The 21,264-nt window shown below is 41.4% G+C and overlaps 3 protein-coding genes across 3 annotated transcripts; 1 reads left to right on the plus strand and 2 right to left on the minus strand.

The window, feature by feature from the left end:
- Positions 1 to 74: 74 nt before the first annotated feature.
- Positions 75 to 1,959, minus strand: MONOS_10238 (putative Leucine Rich repeat containing protein). Its single transcript, XM_067862669.1, has 3 exons — positions 1,736 to 1,959; positions 1,520 to 1,654; positions 75 to 1,449 (listed from the first exon to the last, which is right to left on the minus strand). The coding sequence occupies exons 1-3, from the start codon at positions 1,929 to 1,931 to the stop codon at positions 929 to 931; spliced, it is 852 nt and encodes a 283-aa protein (XP_067727060.1). The 5' UTR covers positions 1,932 to 1,959; the 3' UTR covers positions 75 to 928.
- Positions 1,960 to 1,992: 33 nt separating this feature from the next.
- MONOS_10237 (putative aldo-keto reductase family 1, member B4) lies at positions 1,993 to 3,328 on the minus strand. The gene is made up of 3 exons (XM_067862668.1): positions 3,206 to 3,328; positions 3,069 to 3,151; positions 1,993 to 3,018 (listed from the first exon to the last, which is right to left on the minus strand). Exons 1-3 carry the CDS (start codon positions 3,289 to 3,291, stop codon positions 2,237 to 2,239), a joined length of 951 nt encoding a protein of 316 aa, XP_067727061.1. The 5' UTR covers positions 3,292 to 3,328; the 3' UTR covers positions 1,993 to 2,236.
- A 1,066-nt stretch (positions 3,329 to 4,394) lies between these two features.
- On the plus strand, positions 4,395 to 19,432 carry MONOS_10236 (uncharacterized protein; the record flags this gene model as incomplete). The annotated part of the gene is made up of 2 exons (XM_067862667.1): positions 4,395 to 19,301; positions 19,418 to 19,432. 2 exons carry the CDS (start codon positions 4,395 to 4,397, stop codon positions 19,430 to 19,432), a joined length of 14,922 nt encoding a protein of 4,973 aa, XP_067727062.1.
- Between the last annotated feature and the right edge of the window lie 1,832 nt (positions 19,433 to 21,264).

The following is a 21,264-nucleotide window of genomic DNA, read 5'->3' on the forward strand; positions in this document are numbered from 1 at the left end:
TTTCGTCACTTTATAATGTGAATTTATCGAACACGTCTTTCTTTCGTTCGTTCATTATTTTGCCACTATTTTTATTTTTTGTGAATATTTTTAGTCTCAACTATGGTTTGGTGTTTATCTTCTTTTCAAATGGCATGACTTTTGCTCATTCCTCTTAAGTAATTCGTGGAAATGCTCATTTTGACTGTTATTAGTTGAAAATGGCATCAGACTCTGTGAATGTCGATGCTATCTCGAACTGGCAAAGAGCAACGACTTTTGCTTTTTATTTATTTCGAATGAGTTTGAGCTCACTTTTTGTGTGAAATGACTATTTTTTTTTAAAGACAAATGTAACATTTCCCAGTTTAGCTTCTTTTGTTGCTTGTTTTTGTTTGTTTGTTTGACAATCATTCAACACCACAAAGTGGTGTGCTGTCATGACATGCCCTCTGAAAACTGAGTTTTCTCATTCTTTTAATTTTCATTTTTGCTTTTTCTTGATGAAAAAGATTAACAAATAATCATGAACACTTGAAGACATATGAACGGCATGCTAAGCAATGGGAAGTATTTATTGAGTGAGAAGGCAAAAGAAAAGAAGTGAAAGGCGTCGGAGTTCATCCAACAAATCGAAAAGAAACTTTCGATTCCGTGGAGCCTCAAATAAAATGAAATGAATAACAAGAAATTGGAGGAGGGAGCAAAGAATATGCAGAGAAGTTAAAATAACAAGAAAAGATATAAAAGAAAATGGGAAGGAAGAGTAGAAGAACAAATGCTTCAAAGAACAACAAAACAAGCACTTTAACAAGCAGAAGAAGTCGATTGATAAAATAAACGTTTTTATAAAAGTACTATTTGACAATAATCTTCTGACTTATAAATATCCAGAACAACAACAAAAATTCATCCATCACTGTCAAATATTAGTGCTGCAGCCTTTCGATTAACCGTCGCCCATCATCTGCCTCTTCACCATAAAGAAGCTACCGACATCGCTTTCTGGTAGCTGATTGGCCGAGATGCCATCAAGCTCTTCTAACTGCAACTCCATATGAAGCAAGTCATACCCAATTTGGGACACTTCGGTGTTGCGCCGAAGATCAACAGCCTTCAGAGCTGCTCTGAACGTGCTGTGTGTTATACTTTCAATTCCAGCATCAGTTATGAAGCCATTTCCTAAAATCAACTTTTCAAGCTTAAGGCACTTTCCTTTCGACAAAATGGCCATTGAAGCATTTGTTGCAAATCCATCACAAAATTCTGCTAATAGCTCAGTCAGATTTTCTCCATGTTCAGCAATAGCTTCGGCAAGAGAGGTATCGACATTTTTGCAGTTTGACAGATCCAGATGTTGCAAATGAGGGCATTTCACAACGATCTCTGAAAGACCTTTTGAAGTAAAATGTTCATTATCCCCAACGCAAACCCATGACAAATTCTCTAATTTAGAAAGATGGAATAAGCCTTAAAAAAAAGAATTGTGCATTTTATTGTGGATTAAATATTTTGAAAAACAATAATTTTAAATCCATACTATCATCATGAAGATAAAGGCAATTCCAAATATTGACAGATTCAAGTTTGGGGCATTTCGTAACAAGTTCAAGGATAAGTTCGTCAGTAAGATAAAGTGAATGTGAAAGGTCAATAGAAACCAAATTCGGATGATCTTTTTATTCACATGAAAAATTCCACAAAGAACAAAGAATTAAAAATCATAAATTGAAAGAACAAAATAACAAAATACTACCTTCAATGAATAACTGGAAATTAATTATTTCTGATGGTGTTGATACGATAACAGGAGGTGTCCGATCCAATAATTTCTTTGTTTTCTCTTTCATGGCTTTTGAAACAGATTCAAGTCGCAAAGCATCAGACGGATCCATATTACGTATGATTTCTCTGAAAATATTATCTGGAATCGTAGCAAGAGTAAGAGACATCCCAATGTTATCTTTGCTTTCTGATCTAAAACCATTGATAAATACACAAACAAAAAATATCTCAACAATTCGAAAATTATTTTTTATATTTAACTTTCAAAAATATAACAATACTGTGAAAAAATACAGTTACTAACTTGAGTTCAAAAACAATAAACAATTACAAATTTGAAAAAAATAAAAAGAACTTCTCTAAAAAATTTTTTAACTTCAGTAAATATATCCTTTAAAAAAGGAAGAAAGAGAAAAGAAGAAAAGATGAAAGAAAAGACAATGGAAAACATATTTACAACATTTAAGCTATCTTATGCTTCAAAAATTGGCAATCCGTAAAGTCGTAAAGTTGGACACAAACGATATCCGCAATCAAGAGCTTCCATTTCTTTCATTTCAGCATCAGAAAGTTCGAAATCATAAACTGAAATATTTTCTTCAATTCGCGAAGGTGTAACCGATTTCGGAATGATGCAAAGATTCGGGGCTCTCTGTAAATGCCAGCGCAAAACAACTTGAGAAGGACTTTTTTTATGTGCATCGGAAATACGAAGGATAGTTGGGTGCGTTGTGATATCAAGCTGCTGCGTTGATTGGGATGATGAAGATGATGAAGATTGGGCTGATGCTCCTGGACGACAAATTGGGCAAAAAGCTGTTACTGCAATTCCTTGTTCGTGACAGAATTTGATAAGTTGCTTTTGCTGCAAAAATGGATGGCTTTCAACCTGATTCATACATGGACGAATTCTGCACCCGCATAAAAGATTAAAAAGCATTCCACAAGGAAAATTTGAAACTCCAATTGCTTTTACAAGCTTTGCATCAACCAGTTCTTCCATAGCTCTCCATGTAACCTCAACAGGGACTCTGTCAAAGGCAAGTTTTCCATCCGAAGATGCAGTAGGATCAGGATTTACTGCGACTGGCCAGTGCATAAGATATAAATCAAGATACCCAAGTTTTGTATCCTTCAATGTCTTTTCACATGCAGGTCTTACACGTTCAGCACGATGCTCAGTGTTCCACAGTTTTGATGTCACAAATATATCTTCGCGCTTTATAGTACCTGAAGCAAATAACTCAGCAAACGCTTGAAAAACATAGAAAAATATTTACCGAAATAGAAAGAAATAAAGAAACCATCTCCAATTTCAGATTCATTTCCATAAAAGGCTGCTAGATCAAAATGTCTGTATCCAGCTTTAACTGCTGATTGAATTGCACTGCAAATAAAGGAGATATCATCAAATGAAATGAAACAGAAAATTTTTACAAACCGCTTTATTTCTCCCGGAGCTGATTTGTATGTTCCTAATCCAATTCTTGGAATTTTTGCTCCTGTATTTAAAGTGAATGATTCCATGCTACTTCTTAATCGGTTTGTCAAAAATCGATCAAAATAACCATCTTCGAAACATTTTTTTAAAAAGATAAAAGTTTTTTTGAAAGCACATTTTCATTGATAATAATATAGACATTTCGTTAATGCAAAAAATAAAAGAATAAACAACCATATTATAATTTAAATGAAAAGTTAAAATTTTTATGACATTTCTCTCGGATTCTGATTTGCTTTTATCATTTTTTAAAGCTGAAAGCACTTCTAAAGCTATTACAGATTTAGAAATATTTTCTAAATTACCTTCAAACATTATTATCAGATGGATTGAACCAATTCTTCATATCTTATTCACCTTAATTGAACATATTTCTGAAAATATTCCAACATGTGAATCATGCATTCGCATAATATGCATTTTGCTCGACAATACCGATGAAAGTGGATTTAAGCTTATAGAAAGTCGAGTTTTTACATCTTATTTAGAAGAGAAATTTTCTTTCCAAAATGTTGGACTTAAACTTTTGAAATATCTTAAAAGTATTATAACAGTTCATTCGGAAGACACAGACCCTTTGCAAGGAGTTAACCTTTTTCGTTTACTTCCAACATTTTTTAAATTGTGTGTTTCATCCCACTTTCTTCTGACACTAACTCAGAATGAAAACAATAAAACTTCGTTAACACAAATACTCGATTCACTTTCATCTTCACTTTCCTCATTTTTTACACAGAATGTTCAGTGTGGAGAGCAAAATCTTGAAAATAATGATTTTTTGACAACAGTTAGCAATTTTGATCCTTTTCCATTTGTTCCACGATGGGTTGTTCAGGAACTTCAAAATACGCATCCGTCAGCATTGAAAGGAGTAATTGAAAGCAAAGATTCAATATCAGAATCGAATAAAGCTTTCACTTGCGATGAGAATTCTGCTTTGAAGGAACAAAGGAAAACAGCAACGGTTCGCTTTAACATGGAAGGTAACACACAGCATTCTCCGTATTTACGCACATCATCCAATAATGTCAAACATAAAGCCAGCCAACTATATGCACAGGATGGCTATCTGACAGATGATGTTAATCAGCTATATTTACAAAGCCGATACTCTCAGGATCAGTTTCTGATGGACACACCTCGTTCGATGGAAGACGAATCAGAACAGAAAAGAGGAGGAAGAAAGCATCGCTCTGCTCAGCTACAGTTCGAACCAATTCCCAAACGAGATGGCGAAGGAAAGAGGCAATTCGGCTTAAGAGCAATGGAAGATGAATATGATGAAGAAGAAGGAGGAGAGATGCAACTTGAAGAAGCAGAGAAAGAAAGCGAATTTGATACCGGAATCGAAGGTAATGCAGAAGAAGAAGAAGAAGAAATCGATGGAATTCAACTTCGTCAAAGCGAATATAAGGCAGCCAACAGAAGCATTGAAAGAAAAGAAGAATATGAAGAAGAATCGAACGAAATGGCACCTGTGCCTTTGAACCAATCAAGCTACGAAAACGTTCATTCAGAAGAATATTCGTCAGCCTTTCCGTTTGGTGCATCATCGCAGCCATCACATTTGATGACCGAGCAGAATTATCATTGCAACGATGTTCATTTTATTCAAACGCAAGGAAAAAACGAACAATCTTCTGGTTTTTCATTGCATTCCTCTCCATTTCAGCTTGATTCGCAACACAACAACTCGACTCCAGCTTCATATTCTTCTCTTTTTCAATCACCGTTTTCTGCACACAATTTCATTCCTCCTTTTCTCCCTCGTTTCAGCCCAATCGTTCGTACTCAATCGGATTCTTCCTCTTTTCCCTCTTTTACTCAATCTTCCTTCATTACCAACCAAACACTCACACTCACCCGCACTCCATCAGCATCTGCATCAGCATCTGCATCAGCATCAGCATCATCTTCCTCAGAAGGAGCACAGCACAAGAGGCACAGCTCGTTCCTCAGCATTTCTGACTCTGTTTTGCAGTCTCCGTCTGAACAGCCAGCCAGCACTGACTGCGAGTACATTCCAGACGACAACACAGGCTTTTCTCTGTTCGATCCAATCGAATGCGAAGAAGGCAGCGATGCTTCAGAAGACGTGCAGCTGTTGTGTTCTGATGGGCAGACAGCAAACAAGATGAAGCTGCAGGCGGTGCGGTGGATGCAGCTGTTGGGACTGGACGAGGAAGAACTCGTCGAAATCGGGCTGAGCGACGGAAGCAGCCGCAAAACACAGAAGAAGCAGCTGAACGACAAAGATAGAAGCAACCAAACAGACAAACTGAATCAGACAAGTCTTTCCCCAAAAGTGAGTGCTGCTTGCGAATGTTCCGATGCCAATAACACAGAAAAGATGCCAAATGAAGCCAAAACGGAAGAAAAGAAGATATCTTCTCCTCAATCAACTCATCTTTCTTCAGCCAGTCAAATTCCTCCTTCTCTTCCTCCACAAACATCTGCGTCCAACACACCTTCATTGGCATCTGCTTCATTAGCATCTCTTCAGGCCTCTCTTCTCCAAGCTCCAAACACTTCCTCTTCCACCTCCTTCTCCTTCTCCTCGTCTGTTCCCTCGTCTCGTCCAATCTCCCCCTCACAGACACCCACATCATCCACCTCCCTTGCCTCTGTCCCCTCTCGCTTTACCATCTCTCCCCTCTTCGCCAACTCCATCCGAACACCCACGCCAAGCCAGCTGACTCCGCTTTCCCGCGCCTCTCATTCGACACACGCGCAATTCCATCCGCCAGAGCCAGCCGACAACACGATGCCGTTCGGGGCGCTGCTTTTGGGCGAAGGGAAGAGCAGCTCAAAAGACGACGAGACAGAAAAGAACCAGAGGAGACTGCAGATGCAGCTGATGAGCGAAATACGAGCGACGAAGAAGAAGGAGAACAGAGAGAAAGAGAAAGAGAAAGAGAAAGGAGATGTACACTCGAAGAATGCAGTCAGCTTCAGTGGAAGGAATTCAGTTCAGCTGGAGACGAAATCTTTGCATGTTTCGCCTCATCGCGAAGGAGAGCGGTTGACACCGGCTCTTCTGCAGCTGACAGACAAATTGGATTTTGGTGGGAAAGAGGAAGTGACAAGAGCAACAACAGAAACAGATGTTGAAATAGAAGGAGAAGGAGAAGAAGGAGAATGTGAAGAGGAAGGCAGCGAAGAAAGAAGAGGAAGAGGAAGAGAAGGAGAGAGAGGAGAAGATGCATCAATAGAAATGGATATAGACACGCAAAGTTTGGATGATGAAGCTGATGCTTTGGCAGAAAACAGAATTCCTCTTCTTTCTGAAGCAGAAAAAGAGCAACTTCTGTTTTATGCTCCGATTTTGGGTGACGAAACACCGTTGTTTCAGATTAATTCCGACGCAACCGTATTTTCGTCTGCTCTTCTGTCTTTTCGGGCGAATGAGTGGTTGGACGAGGCGATCTTCGGAATTAAAAAGCGAATAAGACAAACAGAAAAGAAGTTGGAGCAGATCGAAGAAGAAAATAAGATGTTTGTTTCAGATGAAAATGGAATAATTGCAGAAAAAGAAGGAGAAGTTGATGCTGCTGCTGATGATGAGAATGACGAGAACAAAAAATCTTATCAAACAAAACAAAAACATAAATTTTTTCCCAGCCAGCCTTCAATTCCATCAGATGCACCATCGTCTTTCATGGCGGAGTATCTTCATTCTCTCATTTCCACCCTCCATTCTTCTCTCCACCGCCTCTCCTCTTTCCGCAACCAGCTCAAATCGACCGACGCAAACAGCGTCTCTCTCTCTTCTTTGCTCTCTCTTCTCCCTCCAAACGTCATCCGCCTCATCCAACCGGAGCTTTCATTCGTCTCCGAAACAAAAGCGCTCTTCTCTTCGCTCACAACTTGGCTGCTTTCTGCTGCCCGTTCAGTCGAACGGCGTGTGGAGCTTCTGCTTCCTGAGACGTCTGCCATCAACAGCAGCAGCAGCAGCACAAAAAGCAGAAAGAACAGAAACAGCAACAGATGGAGTGTGTCTCCTCTGCTCTTCGCTGTCATCTCGCCGACTTCTTCACTCTCTCTCCCCAGCCAATCTGTCTGCTCAGACACCGCCAGCCACCAGCCACCCCACTCACTTACATCCTCCCCCACTCCTCCCCTTTCCATGGCACCGTATTCACCCTGCCCACCAGCTTCCCCTGCGCCGATGCCCCACTCAGCTGCCACTGCCATCTCTGCCCCGCACACCCCGTTTGCTCCGCTCTTCACGTCACACAACCAGATCAGCTCTGCCAATCCGGAGCCTCTTCCGCCAGAGTTCTTTTCTCCATTCCCAGAGACAGTTCCTTCAATTGCTCCATCTCTTTCATCACTTTCCTCCTCCTCATCTTCATCCTCCTCATCTGCTTCTGCTTCTGCTTCCTCTTCTCCGCCTTCATCAGTCGCTGCCTCTGCTTCAACGCCTCTCCTTTCTCCTTTCTCTCCAAATGCCACAATCTCCTCTGCTCAGCCGTCTCAAGTTCCCCCTCCGTCTTCCCATTCGATTTCTCCGTCTTTGCTGAAGGCGCAGTCACAGCACTCGTCTCATCAGCGCTCTTTCTCGTCTGATTGCTCACTCAACATGCACCACCCAACACACTTCAACAGCAGCTGCCACAGCCGCTCTTCTTCATTTCAATGCAACGCTTCCTCTTTTCTGCTCCATACTCTTTCTCCTTTTTCTCGTTTGGTCATGTTTCATCCGCAAAATGCAATGCAACCTTCTTCATCCTCCTCCGCATCTTCTTCCTCTTCTTCTTCAGACATTCCATCTTCTGATGTTGATTGGTATACATCTTTCCCTCCATTCCCTCCTTTCTCTCTTTCTCCTCTGAACGCACTCTGCTTCTCCTCTGATATCCTCTCTCTTCTCCACAGCTTCTTCTCATTTGCCCAGTCGATCCTCTCCTTCCAACAGAATCTGCTGGACGCTCTTCTCAACATGGCCTCGCCTTCTGTTGCTGCTAGCGTCCTCTCTCAACACATCGCCCGCTGTGCAACTGCGCTGGCTGAGCTTCCGTTAACTGGCCCTGTTCTGTTTGTGCTCATCCGGCTGTTTTTGTTCAGCCGAAGAAGACTCGAAAGCGATGGCAATCAGAAAGAAGGAGGAGAAGATGAAGAAGCAGAAGAAGAAGCAGATGAAGAAGAAGGCAATGTGAATGCAGAAGATCAAAACAGCTACTTGGCTGGCGATCCTCATTCGTCTGCTTTTGTTGACGGGGCAATGCTTCATCAGCAAAGTGAAGCAGATGCTGCCAAATCTGCTGCAGCCTCAAAGCGCGTTCAGATGTGTCCTCCTTCTCCTTCTGTTGCGTCTGAGTATTCTTCCACTTCTGCTTCAGACGGCGAGGCCACATCCGATTTCTCGTATGCTCCTTTCAGCTCATCTGTCTCGTATCTTCCTTCGTCTTCTCCGTCACTCGCACAACAGAATTCAGATGGGCAAAGCTATCGCCTCAAATCAGATGGCTCTTTGGACGTCTCTCCTCAGCCTCCGCTTGTTGTGTCTCTATCGTGTCTGCCAGCAACTGTCGATATGTTGACTGACTTGTGCTTGAAGCTCACCTCTTCTTATTCTCCTCCGCGTCTCGTGCCTTACTCGCAGGGCGATTCACAGTCAGCCCCACGATATCGCTTGGAAACAGAAGTGAAGCAGCCAACAGCTTCTCCTTCTCCCATCCACTTTTCGTCGGCTGGCTCGTCTGCGGCTGCGTCTGCGTTGGCTGCCGCTGCGTCTTCTCTTTCGTCGGAGCTGCGGCTGCGCACACCGTCGAAGCTGAACCAGTCGCAGTCGCTTTCGACAGCTGCCCATTCGACGATGGGCGAAGAAGAGCTACCTCAAAACAGACTGAAAAAGGCACATTCGACGTTTTTGGGGTGCGGAGTGTTTCTGCTGAACACTCTTAGATGGATTCATTCACTGTTGAGGAAACATCAGAAAAGAAGCGCAGAAGGAAGAATGAAAGAAAAGGAAGAGGAAGAAGAAGCGGAAGAGAATGAATATGCTGAAAGGCATCAAATGAGAGCAGGAATGAACGAATGGGAAGTACCATCAGAGAATGAAGAGAGGGGAAAGTTTTCTTCACACACAGATGCTTCAGACGAAGAAGACCAAATGAATGCAGATCAGAATGAGGAAGTTGCATTTAGTAGCTCGACTGTGACTGGGAAAACAGCATCTGAGGCATTATTTGCAGCTGTTAGACATTTTCTATCTCGGCTGGATGACTTCAAGAATCTGACGTTGTTTTTCTTCCACTCTTTTCCACTGGCTTTCACAGCCGAATTTCAGAAGTCGATCACTCGAAGCTACTCGTCAGCTGTCTCCAACACACCTGGCCTCAATCAGGACAGCTCTGATTCTGCCTCTTCAAGCTCCTCCGGCACAATCCAACCATCTGTCCGCTATCTTTCCTCATCCGACTTTGATGTGACACATCTGTTTCCTTTCTCTGCCTCTTTGCTTTCCGACCCTTCTTCCTCTTCCTCTTCCTCCTCTTCTCCTTTTCAGCCGCCTTTGCTCTCATCAGCTGCTGGCTTTATGAGCCCTTCGCTGTCGTTCCTCCCTCCTCTGCAGTGCGGCAGCCAGACAAAACAGAATCCGCCTGCAGCGGCAGAAGTGATATCCCAGCTGGAAGTGCTTCGAGTGGGCGAGAAATACTTTGTCGACCAAAACCAGATTGAGCTGAGGGAAATATGCGAGCTGTTTTCGCAGATTGTGGTAAACTGCCTTTCGCTTTCATTCACACTGAACAACAAAACAGACAAGAATCATAAAGCCCTTCTTCCCTGCGATGCTTCCACCCCCACTGAAACTCCTTTTGTTTCTGCCTCTTCTTCAGCTGTCTCATCCACATCTGCTTTTGCACCATCGACTGTCCAGCGTCCAATTTCCAAGCGTGCTCCGTCTGTTGTTTATTCACTCAACTCCACATCTTCCTATTCACCATCAGCGGAGCATCCCTTCCAGCAAGAGTTTGCCAGCCAGCTGCCTTCCTCTGCAGTCACGCCCGACTCCTCCATTTTGCACTTTGCATCTGCAGCAGAGCAGGAAAGCAGTAGAATGTTCGATGGGAGGAACAATGCATCTGGAGACAATCAAGTTTCCAGCTATTTTGAAGAAGGAGGGAAGGAAGAAGAAGCTGAAGTCGAAGAGGAAGGATTGCTTTTGGAGGAACTTTCACATCACAAAAGAGGATTTCTTTCGCTTTATTCTCACACAGCATCATTTGGAGCAGATGTGGATTGCCAACTTCTTTTGGAGCCAGTTGATTTCACGCTCTGCTTTGGCATCGCAATTCTCTCTCACACCCGCAAAATATACCAAAGTGTTGCATTTAACACGCAGCTGTCTGCCAATCTGCATTCAGCAGCATTGCAACAGAACCAAAATATGATGAGGGGCAATCCAAACTCAGATGTCTATCTTTCGCAGCAGGATGTCGCTTCGCTGAAAGCCACGTATCCTTCACACATTTCGGGCAACCCGTCAGACTCGCCTCCTCGTCAGCGATCTCCGCGCACTGAACGAGAGAAAGACAGAGAAAGAGACACATCATCGCAGGGCAACTGCTTTGGCTCGACCACTTCATCGTTTGCGTCATCGCCTCCATCAACCACACCACGCACTGTAACATCCTCTCCAGAAGACACACCCAGCCAGCTGAACTCGCCTGGCTCTCGTTTGTCCTCTCCACTTTCTCCATCGCGTGCATCTGTTTCGACTTCATTCAACATCGACACACAGCCACAGAACTCGTCGAGCACTGCGCTGTTTGACAACCCTTTCCAAACAGATACCAAAGGCTCGCTGCACAAGCAGACTTCTGCTCTTTCAGATGAAAATGTCCCAGAGAAAAGCACAGACAGCTTTTACATTCCGCTGATTGAGAAACGTGTTCTGAGGAAAAGCTTTGCGCTTTTGAACTGCTTTGCGAAGTTTATGAGTTTATTGCCTTCTCATCTGCGGCAACAGGCAGAAGAATGCACAGAGAAAGAAGAGATTCACATTGAAAGCAACGAAGCAGAAAATGAAAACTATAAAGCTGAAAAAGAAATGGAAAACGACAACAACTCTGAAGAGCAAGAAGAAGAAAAGCAGCGAAATGCGATTATTTCTAAGTGGATACCAAAAGAATCTGCAAATGCGTTTCACGAGCACTATTTCACCATCAAAAGCAGCCATTTTCTGCAAAGCTTATCATCGCTCAGCTCGATTTATGGCGAGATCACTCCTTTGTGTGGATTGAATACAGCCGAAAAGGATGAATTATTAAAGCCATTTCGTCCTGGATGTAATGAAGCAAGCCAGAAAAATGAACAAATGAATGAACGAAGCTCAATGCAACTAGCTAATCAACAATTTCCAGTGATAAGTGCGGAATTTGAATCTAGCGAAGGTGAAAATGGGAGAAATGTTAACGTTGAAAAGAAACTTGAGGAGCAGCAACACAACAGCACAAATGCAGAGAAAGAGCTTTCGAGGATAAAAGAATTGTTGCAGTCAAATAAAAATACCTCATCAAAAAAAGAGATGTATTCAATTGCCGGTGGAACCGTTCATGTATTTTACGACTCTTTGGCAGAGAGAGTAATGTTGATGTTATTCACAATTGTTCCGCATGCGATGGAGCTGGCTGTTGTGTTGGAAAAAGAAGAAGGAAGGCAAGCTGTTGAAGAGCAACAGCGCATTCAACGCTCATATGATGAGATGTGGAGCAGACACAATGCCATGGGTGAAGGAGAAGGCGAGCGCATCGAACAGACAGACAGCAGGGGAGCAAAGCGGAAGGATCGGCGTTCAATTGAGAGTGCTAGCGAATTTGATGAACAGGAAGCGAATGGCCGAGAAAGAAGAATGACCAAAGACAGCAGTTTGGATAGCGACCTCGGAGATAATAACGAATGGCGAACAATCCGCGATGAAAACGACTTTGATGAGTTTATTCTCGGCGAACAGGGTAATTCCAACAGACAGTTTGGTGCGAATGACGAAAGAGATGATTCAAATCGAGGAACATTCACCGACGATGGGAATGCATTTCAGAGTGCATTTCACTCGCCAGGCTCAAGCACCATTTCGCAGGAGCAGATGCATCAGCAAGACATCTCATCTGCATCTTCTCTGTCTTCATCTTCAGATTTACTTGATTCCTTTGAGAATGCTGCTGCTGGCTCGTCTTCTCGTCCTGCGATATTTGATGACGTGTTTGGAAGTCAGAACGATGCTGCGATGAGTCAGCAATGGACTACAGACGGATCTTCATCTGCTTCGCAGCCATCTGCTGCTTTTAGAAACCATGCTACTCCTTCACATTCTGGATCCAACGGAAAAACGCAAGTTCTGACGCCAACTTCTATGAGCCAGCCTTTCTTTACTCCTGCTGAACCATCCCTGGATGGTTCTTCAGAAAATCAATCTTTCAAGCAACATCAAGAATCCTCTTATTCAGTTGACGGATCAGATGTGCTCACAGCGACATCTCCTGCTGTCTTAAGGAGCATCAAAACATCGACAGCTGTGGATCAAAACTACAGCAGTAGTGACAGCGTAGAACTGTCCATGAGGGAATCCAGAAAATTGGGCCGATCGCATTCGGAGTCAGACATTTCGTCTATTCATGTGAATGTGGATGAAGTACTTGGAACTTCAAATACACCACGTTCACGGAGTGCCAAGGATACAAATGCGCTTCCAGTCACATCAGTTGACTCTGAATCGTTGACAACAAATCAACAGCAATCTCCTTCGTTGTCTTCATCCGCATCACTTCCTGATTTTTCACGTCCAGCCACAACAGCCACGCAAAAGCCGATTCATCGCAGATCGGCTTCAGACACTTGCACAACACATTCTGCTTCTTCAAAGCTGCAAGAGAAGCATACAGCAGATATGCAAGAGAGTGGAGCATCATATTCGGACAGCTCATATGTCAACAAACAAAGTGTAGCGAATAGAAATGAAGCATGGTCATCTTACAGCTCTGAAAAGAGACGAGCAACACGTGCACATCAAACTAGCAGCGAGAAGCTTGTTGTTCTGAACTCAACGCAATTGACTTTATCGCTTTGTGCAATGGTTCAGCGTATTGGCCGCTTGGCCATCCAGAGAATAACTCCGCAGCAGTATCTACACTCAATTCTGGAGCACACTCGCCCGAATTATATTACCACTTTCTTTGATACTATCTTGTCGATGGGGGGAATCCCCTCAGAAGCAGCAAACAACACGGCTGCAACACTTCTTAGTTTTGTTTCTGTGTCGATGATTGGTTCAATATTCTGCGCTGTGATTGTGGCACCTCTGCTTTCTCAATGCTCTGGCGAATGCCAGTTTGGATCTCCTGAAGAGTCGAAGAATTATTCTCAGACACCATATTTAGGCGAATCCGATCTAAATAGCAAAATCGAACAAAATCCACCACAAATAAAGCAAAGCTTGGATGTGTTTGGGAATCCACAGCACCTCATAAATATAAACTCTTCTTTTAATCAATCACCAGGCAAGAATCAATTTCATCCTGAAAGCGATTCTCTCATTCAGATGCATTACGCTCAGTCTCCTGATCCAAATAAATATGTAAAAAGCACAAAGACCAGTGAATTGTTTCTCTCTCATCCTTTGTGCGATTCGTACTGTCTTCCTTTTACTTATTTGGAACACGAAAAAGAACTAGAAGAGATGCTGGGAAGATGGTCAGAGACTCTTGTTTTTGCCTATTTCATCTATTTTCAGATGTTTTTGGGAAACAACATTTGGAGAATGGAACAAATACGCAGTTTAAAAGATGCCACACTTCAAGAAGAAGAAGAGCAAACAACAAGGAGATCAACAAGCAGAACTGGGGAGAGAAAATCTGGAAGCAGAAATGATTGCTCTAATATTCAAACATACGTAGATGATCAGAAAGATCAGTCGACAATGTGCATGGCTTGGGACATGAGCAGGCTTTTAGTAACGATCGAAAGGAGCTGCACGCTCATTGTCCAATCTCTTCAGCTGTGTGATTTGAGAGCAGAAAGCGAGAGTGAATGTATTCTCATGCAGCAAGCCAAGCAACTATTAACAGATGAACCAACTATTAAAACACAGGATGAGGCAGCTTGTACAGAGCAGAACAAGTTTCAGGGCGATTATATGAATGACCCTCCGTTTAAGCCATCATCGCAGTTTGCAAGTGAATGCACCACGCATTGCAGCACTCCTCCGTTGCATTTCAAAGATTCTTCAGCGATCCCGAGAGAGCTTAACTCTATTTATTCGTCAGAGTATCAAGTTCAGCAGAAAAGACAAAACAAGATACATATCTTTCGTTCTGATCCGTTTCCGAACGATGTTATGGATTCAGCTGCTCAATACTTACCTAATTCTTGCCTGTCAATTCAGTCATCACTTTGCTTCATTGCCTCTCTTTTCTTAAAGCAATCAGAATCGCCAAATAATCATCAGCAATCAATGGCCCAAGCAGGATCTGATTCATATCCACAGCAGCAGTTGCTGGACAATCAGCAGAGCGGCAATCACACAACTTCAGGTGCGCTTTCATTCGATTCGTCAACAACAACAGAAGGCTATCGAATTCAGCCTTCAGATGACCCATCAAATTGCTATGAACCAGAAGACGATGTTGCACCATCTGCAAGCAGAAAAAGCTGGAGCCCGTCGCGTTTGGTGCCAAGCGATTATTTTCCTTCTCTTCTTTCTAATCAGCCAACTAACTCTGCGCATTCTTCAGTCTCTTCAACTCCACTTCTGTCGTCATCGCGTTTGCACAAGGCTTCCGATGGCTTTGGAAATGTTCCATCGAACCAAAACGTTACAAAACAGAATACACCACTTCTATCCCAATTCGATATAAATAGCTTGTTTACTCACACACCGCATAATTCGCTCCATCGTGACTCATTCTTTTCAATTGCTTCGACTCTGTCGTCATCCTCCAAAATTCCACAATATCCACCCCCGATACCATCTTTTGCTTCAGAATCCTCATATTCTGATCATCCGATCGATCGATTTCCAACTCCATCAAATGCTTTTAGTGCCCTTCAACCAATTCTTGCCTCAGAATTCAATTCTCTTTCGCAAAAGAAACCTACCAATCAACAACAGAGTAAAATACTTCCTCCATTTTTCTGTTCATCGTCTCTTGTTTCTTTCCTTCTGCGCAACAAAAAAGCTTTCTTTTCTCTTTTTCTTCGTTATCCAATGTTTTCATTTCGCACTCTTTTGCACCACAAAGATATTTTGAGTGCTAATCTGTTTAATTCCAACACTTCTGAAAGAAACTTGATGTTTGATACGGCTATGTGTAATGCAGCAACACGCTTCATATCCAATCGTGCTTATTCTTTCATTTCAGCTTGGCTCACCCTCATACGCATGACACCAAACCTTTCTTCCACTTCAGTAAAGTCAGTCACGAACTCACATCCTGCAAGTTTCTGGTATTCCATTTCACTTTCATTCTTCTCCTCTTTCCTCATGCGCTGCATAAACAACTTCAACAGTCCATTTTCTTCATTGGATAGCAGGAATGCGCTTCAGTTACCTCGTTCATCTGCTCTTCTGCTTGTGGCTGCTGAGGCCTGGCAAAGCTGCACCGCATTGACTCAAAACATGTTGGCTGTCCAAAAGCAGCACGCATCACTTGGCCATTTCTACCTCAAATGGACAGAACATCTTCTCTCCTCTTCTCTTTCGTCTGCTCAATCTGACACTTCGCTCTTGTCAATCGTGCATCCGACTCCATTTGAACCAATCCTGCCTTCGTCTCCTTCCATCTCCTTTACTCTTGCTGAAAAGGAGTTGAAAAAAGGAAAAAGGTTTCTGGATCTTATTGAAATGGAGAGACGGATGCTCGTTGACGATTTCATTCCTGTTATGCAAAAAGACAAAGCTTCAACCGCAAACGTGTTAAGGTCTTTAAACACTCTCCGCACTTTTCTATCAGAAAACAGGAAAAAGACTCAAACCAATGATAGTATATACTTCCTTTTGGGTGTTGCTTCTTCTGACTCGGCAATATCTGGTGTTTGGCGTGCTGTTTTTTCGCTTCCTTCAAAGCTGTCTTCGGCGATGCGTTCTCTTCCTTTGTCTCCATCAACCGAAGAACATTCACCATTGGCTGTTTCGTATCTCCAGGCAGTCGCATTTATCACTGAAGCCTGCCCAGAGCTCGTTCCTTTGCCAGCAATTCCGTCTCTTTTGTGCTTGATGAGTCCAAGGCAGATGTCCACGTTCAACCTTCTTTCATTGTTTTCACTTAGCCATCGGTCTCACCCGCTATATGGCCTAATCATCCCGCTTGTTCCACTTGATGCTCTTCAGCTCTCTCAGCTGGATGAAATGATATCATCTTCTCGCAGACAGAACATCTTAACAGCCGATCTTGCTACTCTTGAAAAAGAAACTGATTCGACATTCATTGCTTCTTCATGTTACTCCGCAAAAAAAATGATACATCATCTTTCATTTCCTTTCAACGAGTCAAACTCTTTATCATCGCCTCATCCTTCACCATTGCAATCAATGATTCCTTCTCCATTCTCTTCAGCTGCTTCTCTTCCTCCTGCTTCTCTTCAATCATCAAGACATTCCTTTGCTTTGGATGCTCAACAAACTTCCAGCAAGAACAAGAGCTCGATCCTTCTCACAAAGCGTCGTCACTCTCTCAGCGACTCTGAATTCGTGAATCAAAAGTCGCGACTTGTTGTCAAAGACACATTCAAAACAGCTCTTTTGGAATTTACTTCTGCAAAAAACAACACAAAGCACAACAGACGGAGCTCGTGGGCGCTTGGCCAAGATGCTCATGAAAATGCTACACTCGCAGATCAAATTGCAACATTAACAGCAAACGAAGGAAAAGAGATTGGAAGAAAACAAAGTCACAGTAAAAGCAAACGAAGATATGCAACAACCGGAACAAAGAGCAAGAAATTCAGAAAGCAAAAGGCGCTCAAACTAATTGACAACATTCTCGGAGAAGAGCCTGCAAATGGCAATATGATGAAGGGAAGTGGAAGATTTATAATCGACGAAGATGAACTGAAGGACACAGAAAACAAAGAAGAAAACGTTGCAAATGACAATAGTTCCAAAGAAAATAAAGATAAAAAAATAGAATTTGGATTACTGAAACAAGAAGGCAAGGAAACAACAGTATTTGAAGAAAACAAAGATCATAGAGCAAAAGCCCTTCAAAGATATCATTCATTGAAAGTACAGATACCCGCGCAACCAGAACAAGAGGTCACAAGAACACAATCAATATCTGTGGAAGTATCGCCATCGCCATTGGCATCAGCGGCAAACAATAGTTTTAATGGAACTGGTGGAAATCACAGACAGGATGAGATTCAACCGTCTTCATGTTTTACTCATCAGCGAGAATCTAATTCAATGGGATGTGGAAACTCTCTTCCAGAGATATCTTATTTCCGCCTTCCAACACTTCAAGAGATGCAAGAGATGGTAAAGTCAATTGAAGAACTGTTCCACGTGCGCATCTCCTTTGAGGTTGATGGAAAGGAACAGACTTCTGACTCTTCTTCTTCTCTTCAATCGCTTGCTGATGTTTGCGGAAATCAACATTCCAGAAATATTAGAGATCCAACTTTGTTATGTGAAAACGAAGAAAATAATAAAGGGTTGCCTTCTGCACCGTTAACCTGTGATACACCAAGCGCTGTTGTTGAACCAGTAAAGAGTCTAACAAAGACCAAGAGCTCAAAATCAACATCATCTGAAACTTCTCAAACAATAAAAACTGAATTGCTTGGCAATGAGCTTTTAGCTCAATCCTCTCAGCAGATCATGCACGATCTATTTGACACAAACAATTCATCACCTCAAATTTCGTCTTCGTCTTCATTTCAACAATTGCAAATAAGCATTCCTTCGACGAGAGGGCAAAACGTTCAAACAACTACTGATGGAGCAGCTGCTACTTCTCAGATCAGTTTTTCGCAGGATGAAAAAAGTACAGCTGCTGCGTCATCGCTTCAGCTGAGCCTTTCTCCTCCAAGCTTTTCAAATAGTCTCACAATACCATCACTTGAAGGCTTTACACAAGATGAATCGCAGCAATCATTAAGCCAAGTATTTGACGAAGATCCAAACCAGAAAGTCTTAAGTCCAGTCCGCCATTGCACTTGGAGTATTCCTCTTTCATCCCCAACCACAAAACACCATGTTGCTCAGTCAGTTCCACAGACACCAACTGCTTCATCGCTCGATATTAGCAATCGTGAAGCACAGTTTTCTAGCTCCTCAACTCATCGACTGATCCGTCCGCATTCGTATGTTGAGTCGCCAAAGCAACCGTCACAGCCATTTCACAGCATTTTTGAAAGCGAATCGCTGTATGCTACGCAATCACAGCTTTCGCTCCCAAAAACACTTCTACCAAAAGCATCTGCATCACATTTATTTGATTCAAATTATTCTGGATACAATTTGCTTGGGCTCAATCCTGCTAATTATTTTCCATCTTTTTCTTCATCTTCGTTTGCCTCTTCAGGGAGAACTCGTTCAAACTCACAATTACATTCACTGCTGAATCCTTCCTTATTCCACTCTTGTTCTGTTGCGCGTATTGAATACCTGCGACCCGAGCAGCCAGTCTCCTTTGATCAGCAGCCTTTGGTTGCACTCGACATTCCACCTCCAAGTCCAGAGTCAACACACTCTCCTCTGACATTCTCGACTTCTGAGAGCGTCAGGCATGCACAGTCTCGAAGCGTGTCTACTCCTTCTTCTCTTTCATCGCGCCTAACTTCGACCACTTCACAATCAAAAACCCAACAAACGACAACGATTACATCAGGAACCGATCACTTTCATTCATTGTTTGTTGCAAATCGTAGTAACAAAGAGAAGCTTACAATGGAAACAATTGCTGGTTGGGTTTCTTCCACACTCTCGATCTGTGATACAAGATCATCTTTATTTGAATTACTTGCCAAACAGCAAACAGATGTGAATACAGTCCCTGCAGTAAATGTTTCGTACAAAGATAATATTGATGAAAAGGTAATAACTAATTTGGATTCAAAGCACATTTTTTCTTCTCCACGACGGATATCATATATTTCTTTGCATTCTCAACCAACCTTTTTGCAAAATATTTGTTCTTTCCCTGATTCAAGCTCTCAACACTGTGAAAGGTCAATCTCCAACAATGAAAAGCAAGTATTTCCATTAATAATCAAAACTATTAGCTCTTTTCCCTCATCGAAACAGTTTTCTGAAATTACTCATTTTTTCTTTCTGGAATCTGATAATTGAATTGAAACTTTTTTTTTGAAAAAAAATACGCCGAACGACTAACATAAGCTGGATAACAACAGCAACCAACATCAAGTTTTAAACAATCATAATTGCGATTTTTTTGATTATATATTCAGTTTTGTTCCTGCATATCTCAAGTAAAAGGTTTTGAAAAATAACTTTCCAATTGAGACGTGTAAAATAAAAATTATCATATGTACTTTTTTTGTTTGAAGCTGCCAATCAACAAAAAGTCCCTGATGAATTTTAGCACATATACAACACTTTTTTGGCAAATGGGGATCAGACGGACGGTTAAAAAAATGAATTAAAAATTTTGTTATGAAGCATTTAACTGCAACCAACTTCTGATATTTCATGTTTGAAACAATGTTGTATCAAATAATGATGTGAAAAACGAAAAATAAAAAATTGAAGAAAAATAATAATTTGTGGGATCAAATTTTTTATCCTCTTGATATTCTGATGCTGATTCTCCATCTCCTGCCCCAAACTCATCTTCATCTGGATCTTCATCTGTTTTTTCAGCCTCTGGAATTGAATACAATATTTTTTTGATGAATGATTTAGATTTCAAAAAAATTTTTTTATTTTTTTATTTTTATTTTAATTTTTATTTTTTGGTGTTATGAAACATTAACTCAGCAAGGCGATAGTCAAAATATTTATCTCTCACTCCAGATTTTGGAAAAAAATTCTGAAATCTCGACCATAAGCTCTCTATATTGTTTGGCAAACTTTTGTGATAGGATCAACAAAGTGAAAGTTATGACATTCATTTTGATGAATATAGTTATTGTCCCACAAACACTTTTGGACTGGCCATTCGTCCGAATAGATTGTTGTTTTCGGTTTGATATCTGATAGGATTAACGGTAATAATGTTCTTTTATTTCTTTTTTCGACTCCAATAATGAAAATCTGCTCTCTCTTTCTTTATCAGCCCTTTCAATTCCTCCAATTAACCAAATTTGAGGCTTCCTCCTTCCTTTGTGATATTTCCTTCTTCTCAGCAGGGCTTCATCGAATTCAACAATTCTCCCCTCCCTTCCAATCGCTTCAAAATCTTCAAAAAAGAACTTGTTAGAAGATGATCTGCAGTGAAAATACCAAAATGAAACTGTTATTCCATCAAGATTCTACAATAAACATGTCTGTGAGATATTATTTATTTGACAGTTTTACAGAAGAATATGCAATAATTTGTTTAGAGGAATTTTTAATGTTGAAAAAAAAGTGTTGTGATATATCCTTTCAGATTTGCTTCAATTCGATCGTCAGAACTGTCTTCTTGTTTCAGATCTTTAATAAACACACTTTTTCGAGCCACAATTTGGACAGTTTTCTTCATTCGTGTTAAGCACCTTGTTGATGATCCAGTCGAATGAACATTCGTTGCATGAAAATATTATGTTCAATACATTTTCTCTTGTTTTGAACAGTCTATGCTCTTCAACATCACTCTATAAATCGATTTCAAATAAGTTTTAATATTTGATTTGATATTAACACTTATTGAATTAATGAATATTTGTACATAAATAATATTTATTATTAATGGGTTCATGAAAATTTCAGAATATTCAACATACGCACTTTTTAAATATTAACTCAGAAATATGAAAGTATTTCATATCTATATGACACGCAATGAATGAAAAAAGATAAAAATTTGTTGATTTATTCTGGTCGTATGATACTCATT

The sequence above is a fragment of the Monocercomonoides exilis genome (genome assembly GCF_001643675.1).
Source record: "Monocercomonoides exilis strain PA203 chromosome Unknown scaffold23-1346700, whole genome shotgun sequence".
Classification (NCBI taxonomy): domain Eukaryota; phylum Preaxostyla; order Oxymonadida; family Polymastigidae; genus Monocercomonoides; species Monocercomonoides exilis.

Coding starts and splice junctions, on each gene's coding strand:
- MONOS_10237 (XM_067862668.1), bottom strand. CDS start 3,291: ATGGAATCATTCACTTTAAATACAGGAGCAAAAATTCCAAGAATTGGA. Junction 3,152..3,205: donor GCTCCGGGAGAAATAAAGCG/GTTTGTAAAAAT, acceptor CTTTATTTGCAG/TGCAATTCAATCAGCAGTTA. Junction 3,019..3,068: donor TGAATCTGAAATTGGAGATG/GTTTCTTTATTT, acceptor ATGTTTTTCAAG/CGTTTGCTGAGTTATTTGCT.
- MONOS_10238 (XM_067862669.1), bottom strand. CDS start 1,931: ATGTCTCTTACTCTTGCTACGATTCCAGATAATATTTTCAGAGAAATC. Junction 1,655..1,735: donor TTTCCAGTTATTCATTGAAG/GTAGTATTTTGT, acceptor GTGAATAAAAAG/ATCATCCGAATTTGGTTTCT. Junction 1,450..1,519: donor CCTTTATCTTCATGATGATA/GTATGGATTTAA, acceptor CTTTTTTTTAAG/GCTTATTCCATCTTTCTAAA.